The 8,329-nt window shown below is 35.5% G+C and overlaps 1 protein-coding gene across 1 annotated transcript in view; it reads right to left on the bottom strand.

Annotated features, from left to right (window-relative positions):
- Positions 1 to 4,447: 4,447 nt before the first annotated feature.
- LOC105453842 (xanthine dehydrogenase 1-like) overlaps positions 4,448 to 8,329 on the bottom strand; it is a 38,037-nt gene continuing 34,155 nt past the window's right edge. The window contains exons 15-20 of the mRNA XM_011696083.1: positions 7,867 to 7,995; positions 7,642 to 7,772; positions 7,051 to 7,300; positions 6,829 to 6,925; positions 6,454 to 6,564; positions 4,448 to 6,013 (exon numbers count right to left, since the gene is read on the bottom strand). Of these exons, the coding sequence (XP_011694385.1) occupies positions 5,946 to 6,013; positions 6,454 to 6,564; positions 6,829 to 6,925; positions 7,051 to 7,300; positions 7,642 to 7,772; positions 7,867 to 7,995 (786 nt within the window). The 3' untranslated portion in view covers positions 4,448 to 5,945. The remainder of the gene's footprint in view (positions 6,014 to 6,453; positions 6,565 to 6,828; positions 6,926 to 7,050; positions 7,301 to 7,641; positions 7,773 to 7,866; positions 7,996 to 8,329) is intronic.

Here is an 8,329-nt window from a genome sequence, read left to right as displayed (position 1 = left end):
GGGGAGGGGGGGGGGGGGAGATTGTATATCCGATGAGATCGGTAAGAGTGCGTTATCGAATACGGTGAAGACACTTGGTTCGTCATGGTTCTAAACGTATTCGCGTTAGATTATGTACACGTAGCTCACGATTTACATATACCAATGTTCGCGTTGAACGTTGAAGCCGGTTAGGCGTAAGACCGAAGAAAAAGATCGACATAGAAATTCGCATCGAGCATATCCTCTTTTATTGTAAAAAAAAATATATATATATATATTGTTCTGTGAGTGTACGGATATGTGATTTCCGGATGATGCGAGGGAGAGAAAGAAAGAGAGAGAGAGAGAGAGAGAGTTTTGAGGAAATTCTTTCGTCGAAGTATTAAATACGATAAAGATATACGATAAATATCACACACAATATAAATATATAAATAAATATATATATACATATATTTATAGGGAGAACAATGAAACGAATAGATGGACTCATTAAATGTTCTTTATCTGTATACTGTTCGTGGATATCTTAATTAGATAGATAACGAAGTACGTTAAACGAGTTAAGGCCAGAACGCTGACGCAACACTATTACGAATACAATGAATCTGTACGATTCAAAAGCACGGTACTATCGATGCAGTCAATATCCAGTTGCGGGCGTTCCGTTTTTTGGGATTTTGTCGGCACATCCTCGATTCCCGTCAAATTATAAATGTCGTTGTAACCAGAAGATCTATCGATATAATAGCGTGTATATTGTATAATCGATTATTTATCCGCGGTTGCTCGAATGCTTGGATCTGGACTGCGGCCGAAAGAGAGGAAAGGGGGAGGGGGGGTGGGAGGGTCAGGGGAAAAATTAGAATTCATGTAGCGACGATATGTCTACGCAGCGTGCGCAGTGTTAGTCGACAGAAAGCCCGTTGTAGAAGATTTTGCAACGAAACACAATTTCTCGCAAGCGATTGACCAAATTATATATATGGTAGACGAGATCTTCAGTTCTCTCATTAGAGCGATATTTTCGTTCGGGCCTCGCGCACACATCGCCGGATAGCGCTTATCAAATCGCAGGTTATCGCATGTAAATGCCTTTTACTCTCGCCTTTAGTATTTCGCCTATGTTTTTCTTCCCGTTCGGTTTCTCCTATTTATTCTATTTAACGCTACGTTTTTTTTTTTGCGCGAGAGAGGATTGACAGAGGACCGATTTTTCCAGTACCGATTCGTGATTTTTTTTTCTAGATCGCGATATTCTTGCTAGTATAAATAGCGATGAAAGATCTGGTTGACTGCAATTGACGCTAGTCGGCAGAACTATTGGCAGAACCGAGTCCCAAATAGAGATTGTAGCTAATATTGTAGATACTGAGTTTTTATATCGATCATGTTTCACACGCGAATGTTTTCTCTTAGCGGTTTTTTTTTTCTAAGAGTAATTATTAATCATTTTCATTCTCGTCGTGTCGATACCTTCAGTTCCGCCAGCGCGTACGTATATCAATGAGTATATAAATAGATGTATTCATACCGGTAGGATAGTTGAGAGAAAGCTTTTCCGAGTATGGTCGCGAAGGGAACGAATATATTTCTGTAAAGATTCGACGTGAAGTATTTGTGTGAAGTGAGAGAGAAAAAAAAAAGTTAGTAGCGTCGCTCGGGCGGATGCAGATGCGAGGCGGAGGAAGCGGCCAGATATATCCGCCGGGGTTGGTATCAAATGAATCGCTTCCCTTCCTTCGTCGATGTACATTTCCGTTTTTCGTTCGTTTCGCTCTCTCTCTCGATTTGATTTCACAACTTCGCGTAGTCGGGGGACATATTTTTGTATAATATAATACGAACGAATATAATAGGATCTTCTCTGAGCGTAACCGGCCGCCGCCCGCGGGGACAGTTAGTCTTGTAAAAATCGGTAGCTACAAGTCGAGCCTCGACCGCAGAGATCGCGCAGAATTCTTCAAGGTTCGCCGGTAGCTCTAGAACGATGAGTCGCGAGTCGACGCGATTATTATTAATGATAGTATCAAACTCTCAATATCATTAAATAATATTAGAAGGTAATATTATTGATAATGTTATTAATACTATTTATCGAGCAAGAAGAAGTTCGTGCAGTTTTGTCACAGATGTGTTTAGGCGAATTTTAGCGGTAGTAGAATTGAAACACGTTGAAGAAAGTACACATTCTGATTGCACGCTGGCTTCATGAGTAAATATAATTTACCGTTTTTTTTATCTCTGAAAAATCGCATGATATTCTTCGCTTCGAATCTCGTACGGTCATTCCTGCATCGAGCTAAAATGCTCCATTACATTTAAATATCTCTTTCGCGCTTCATCGCGTTGTACAATACTGCTCTCGATTCTTTTTCCCCGTTCGATCGATATCGCGCCTAAAGCTATCGGCGACCGAGCGCAACAGGACAATATTACGTATATATTATTATCGTATTATAGGATGGTGTGAGACGAGATAATTCAACTGTATTCTATCTCTTTCGCTGTAAACTAGGAAGATATTCTTGTCGCAACTTCTTACCGGCCCCGTATAGTTTAGGTAAAAACCTCCCGGCCGTGTAAGGATAAACACTGTACATTGTACGCTGTATATTATTAGTATTTATGGAGGGGATTATTTATCGAAAGTAAAAAGACGGCCGACCAGCTAGAATCCCGGGATATTACGAAAGAGAAAAGGTAGTGAAAGTGAAAAAAAAAATCGACACCACATCGTAGTTTTTCTTGTTTTTCATTGCAATCTAATAGAGATGCCTTGTTGCTCCAAGAACGGCTTGTCGCGCTTCTCGTTTTCTTCTCAGAAGAAAGACACCGGCAGAGAAAGTTCGGAATCTCCGAGAAAGGGATTTACTGTTATTTAGTTTTAACATAATTCCATTTCTGCTCTTGCATATATATATGTGTATAAATAGAATGAAAGAGAGAAGAGAGAAAGAGAGATCATCGATCATGAGGCAAGATCTCGATTCGGAACGCGAGAATTATTTCGAGATACGCGTACACGCACGTATGCGATGATTTGCAAAATCGATCAAGTGTTTCAAAAATTATTTGTAAAGTCTTATTTACATTTACATTTATATTTATTTTATACATAATTATACATAATTTGCGCGCACAATCTTATGTAATGTAATATACAAGTTACCAAATTCGTTATATGCTCTGTTTTTTTTCTCCTTTCTTTCTCTCTCTTTCCTCTTCATTATACTGTTTTTATTAACTTTTTTTAAAATATCGAGTTTTTAAAACATTCGATCGAATGAAATTTTGAGTGAATAATTATTGTAAGTAGAAAATTGTTACTCCGATCTATTTACGCTGTAAATTGAGTGGCTGGCGAGTCGAGATTGTAAATCGTTAAACTGAAATGAGGCGAATGTTTATCGTCGAAGCGGAAAGAAATCGTCTACTTTGTAATGATATTACGCAATATACATGTGCATATACAGCGTGATGTACTATAATTTATTGTCGATCATTACTCGTGGCGTCGATTATTGGTAGGCGGGGCGCGATGATCCACCGCCGTTAATATGATTTTAATAACAGGGCAGAAACGATCCACGGAATCGTTTGAGCGCGCAATGACGAGCCGACAATGCCTTCTCGTTGTACAAATGTCGAGGGAGATGAAGGAATGAAAGGAAACCGCAAACCGCGATCGTGGTGTCAGAGTATCTCTTTGGCGGCGTGTAGCTTTGTAAGATATAAACACAAATCAGCATAGTCTTTGCTGTAATAGGGAAAAGGAGAAATGAAAAAATATATGTAGAGATTCGTAGATAGTGCAAAGAAGATTATACATATATATATATATATATATATATATATATATATATGTATATGTATATATATGACATATGTGTGCTACATTCACCAAAATCATGCATGTTAGCATGCGAAGCATAATCGAATGGCGATTAAAGTCGTAATTTGGACGAGACTGAGATAAATTTAATGGATAGCTAGATAGTTTAATTGACATAAGTTAACAATAAATTAGCTATTAATAGTATAATTCTAAATTTATTATATCTTATTTATTTCTTTGAATAAATTATACATATTTTGTATATTTCAGAATCATGAGAAGACTTTTAAAAATTTGCAAATTAAAAAAAATAAATTATAAGGGAATTGATCGAAGTTTATCAACCCCTTTTTTTTCATCAATTAATTCTCGAACGCAACGGAAAGAATGAATATTAAAATCTTGATTTTTAATTAATCTTCAGTTGTATTTTGACATAAGATTTAATTAGATTCTGGATTTGAAAAATAAAAATCTAGAGAATTATTCTAAATTCATTATATTGTTGCAAAATTTGAAATGTCCCATGATTCTGTAAAAGTCGCGCAAATAACGCAGATGCAACCACTGCGACTTTGTTGTTCGTTGTAGTAATGTCTCCAATGCACGCGATATTGATTTTTTTTGTAACATTATAATTGTCCCAACAAGCGGACTAATTTAGAAGGAAAAAAGACGATTCTTCGACATTGCGGACACATCGAGGCATTTTGTCTCGCTATTATCTCGTCCGAGTTGGACGACTGTAGTCGTCATGCGGTCACCTGCTTTCACGTTCGATCACACGCAAACACGTGCTTGGTGATGATGATCAGGGGCAAGCGCGAAATATATCATTATCCTGCGTTCAAACAATAAAACGAAAGGGACCGCTCTACTTTCTATAATGTACCCGGCGTTTAATTGTAAGATATATAGTTCGCGACGGATTTATCGGATTTAGAGAGGTATAATATACGAGGAGAGACGATTTTGCTTCCAAATGCGTTGGACGGGTTCAGCTTGAAGTCTTTTATTCCGCTTATTCACTCCCTATGTGGCACGTTATCGAAGGGAAACTCGGCGGAGGGCAGCGATAAAAATCGAGAAGTGCAGGCTCTCGCTACGCGGAATTTATTTACGGTGAAGAAAAAAATCGATCTAATCCCGGAAAATTCAGATATCGGATAATGCATGATCGTCTGAGGATGATCTCCGTCTTTAGTCGTTTTAAAGGAACGTAACGAGATACGTTCCACGTTGCAGCATTGCGACTCGGTCTCTCCCAGATTACATCGGTTTTCCGATATTCGTTATTTACGCTTGAAAGCTCGGTGTATTCGTTATTCGCGCGCTCCGGGAGTTTTTAATTATTGAGGCCGCGCGCGCCCGAGTTAAGTTTGGCATGTTTTTTACTCATTGCGTGAAGCGCGCAACGCGAATAGCATAAGGTAACGTTATGTCGTGTGAAACGGGACGTCTTGAGAATGGCGTCGCGGAAAGTACACATTCCAGAGAAGCGTTTTTCCTCCTATCTCGCGACAAGGCACGGTACGGTGCATGTCGATTAATTTTTTGCAAATCAAACTTCTAGCATGCCATAATCTCGTTTCGTTCCGTTTTCCTTTTTATACCACCCTTCCTCATCCACCCTCAAGTGCAAATAATGCAAACGATGTCGAACGATGTTTAACGTTTGATGTCTGCGTATGTAATGGTAATAATCGTTGCTGTAGATTCTCTCGAGAGAGGTAATATACTTATATTGAATTATTATTTACGATTATTATTTGTGACATACTTTATATTATATTATCATTAATGCCAATTACACACTGCAGATATGTTGTTGTAATATTTACTATGTAGCACATCAGTGGCGTTTAATAGAGAATATTTATTGAAATTATTTACCATAAAAATAGAAGTTGTACATTAGTTATATTAAGAGCCTGTTAACTAATCGAATTATCATGGTCCCATTATTATCCTCAAAACCTTTTGTGTGAGCAAAACGTATAGATAAATTATCTTGTCCGACCTCTAAATTTATTATTCCAGTTAGGAAGCGATCAAAAAGTAAATAAGTTCTACAGTACATTATTGCAAACACCTAATTATTCGTAAATGAATCTTATTTTGTGTTTCAAAGCACCATATTTTCCTTGTCAGTTAAAGTGCTTAAAAGTATACGTTCGGTGGTATATGGTGCATCTAAAAAAAATTACAAATTATACATGAGAATATACATCATAATAATATTTTATAGGAAAATTTGTATTTACATATTAATTTTTTTAAATGGAATTTTTAAAGAAGCTTTGAGTCACCTAATTCTATGTCCTGATATAACATTTGTAACTTTTCTACTACAAACAAAAGCAGTTAAATGTGTGCTTGTCGTCTGGCTTTGAATAATACATTGTATAACATAATATCAATTGAGAATTCAGATTCGTATAATAGTTTCAAAGAAACAGTAAAAAGGAACTGCAAAATTAAAATAATTTTTTAGTACCACTCGAAATACAATGACGACTAAACGATTTGCACTTATTCCGAAATTTGTAGAAGTTAATTCAGGCCATAAAATTAGGTAATTCGTATTGTATACATTGGCAAATATGTTTTACATATTTTTGCTTAACACTTACCCATTCGATACCAATCGTCCGTATTCCCCGCTTCTGCCCTAGCAGAATCCAATGCATTGCGAATAGCGATCGGAACTACGCAACCCATACAAATCGGTGGTTCACCCGTAGCTACATAAAAAGTTTCACAATTAATCTTTTAATTCTTTCAAATTTGTTATTTCTTATGCTACACAAATTTTTTTTTATTTTTATAAATTGTTTTTGATTTTATTCAGCTCATTTAAATTTAATTATGATTTAGTGAAACATAAACTTTGTAACCTTATTAAACTTTTACAGATTAGATAATTTTTGCAAAAAAATTGACAAAATTTTTTCAATTAAACATAAATATGAATTGAATGAAAGGCTTTATAGGATTTTCGATCTTACCTTTTGAACCAAATAGACCAACTGGGTTTTGCGAATTTTTGCGTAAAGACACGCGGAAATCTTCAGGAATATCCTTCGCTCCTGGCGGTTTATAATTCTACGAGAAAAATAGAATATATTTTAGATAATTTAATTACTTACAGGTTTCTAGGATATCTCGGAATTGGAGCAGTTGCATTTGAGCAATATTAGCTTTACCCAAATTTGATGAAAATAACATACCCATGTTCTGTTATTCGTTAATACTCCTGTTTTAGGATCGTATACCAGATCCTCAGAAGTCCAGTATCCTATTCCCATCACGAAAGCTCCCTCCACTTGACCGACGTCGATCTCCGGATTTAAGGCGACACCGGCGTCTTCCATCACATCAACTCTTCTGATAATGTGCTGGCCGGTCAGCAAATCGATCTCCACTTCGGCGATAGTGACGCCGTAAACGCCGTAAGACTCCAGATTCTTCGTATCCTTCCTGTCAAGGTAAGTAGAATATGTAATAATTGTTGACTTGTACACTAATAAAAAATTGTCTCGTACTATTTTAATAAGTAAAAAATTTTAATCTACATTTTTATATCGAAATCATAGCAAAAGCACGTGTTAAATATGTTTAACTTTAATTATGAAAAATGCGAATGGAAAATTTAAATTTATTTTTTACCATCTACTTATTAGAAACAAAAGACAATTTTTTTACAAAGTGAAAGTACAATATTTTTTAAAATATGTTGAAATGCTTCATAACGGTTCTTCACATAATATTTTCATATAATAATTCATATTTGTAATTAATACGTCAAATATGACATTTACATGTAATATGCGCATAAATCAATGTCCTTTTGATACGCCATAAAAACGAGATCCTTCCAGCTCGTATTATCCATTAGCTTTTTTATTGGTTCGAGTCTTTTCAAAATTTCTTTGCAAGCTTGGATCGTTGCCTAGAATAAATACAATAATCGACGTTACATTAAATTTGATATTGTGCAGATATCATACCGTCTTTGAAAGATAGAAATTGAATTTAATTCTTACGTATCCGCAAGACGCGGTAGAAATGTTACTCCCTGTAAATACATTGTTCGGTGTTGCTAAATTATTGCTTGGTTTAACGGAGATCAATTCGAGATCGATTTCCAATGTACGAGCTGCTATTTGAGCGATCTAATGCAAGAATGATTTTTAAATAGTTAGAACTATGTAGTCTTTTCTTTTTATTAAATAGAAATTTCTTTCAATTTAAATCAGTCTACAAAATAATTAATTTTTATTGAAAATATAGAAAATATATATCTATAAGAATAAAAAGAAACATGCGAAAAGTCTTGGAAATAGCAAATATCATAATTCCAGTCCTAATTTTCAAAATATCTAAATATTAATTTTATCGAAATGGATTTTTTTCTAATTAATTTTCATTCGTCCGTCAGCTTATCGATCACTCAACAGTAGAATGAAAGAATTTGCTTGTATAAATTGCATTTTCATACCTTGACAT

The sequence above is a fragment of the Wasmannia auropunctata genome, unplaced genomic scaffold (assembly GCF_000956235.1).
Source record: "Wasmannia auropunctata unplaced genomic scaffold, wasmannia.A_1.0 LD335994.1, whole genome shotgun sequence".
Classification (NCBI taxonomy): domain Eukaryota; kingdom Metazoa; phylum Arthropoda; class Insecta; order Hymenoptera; family Formicidae; genus Wasmannia; species Wasmannia auropunctata.
This window is presented reverse-complemented; position numbering and strand designations above follow the sequence as displayed.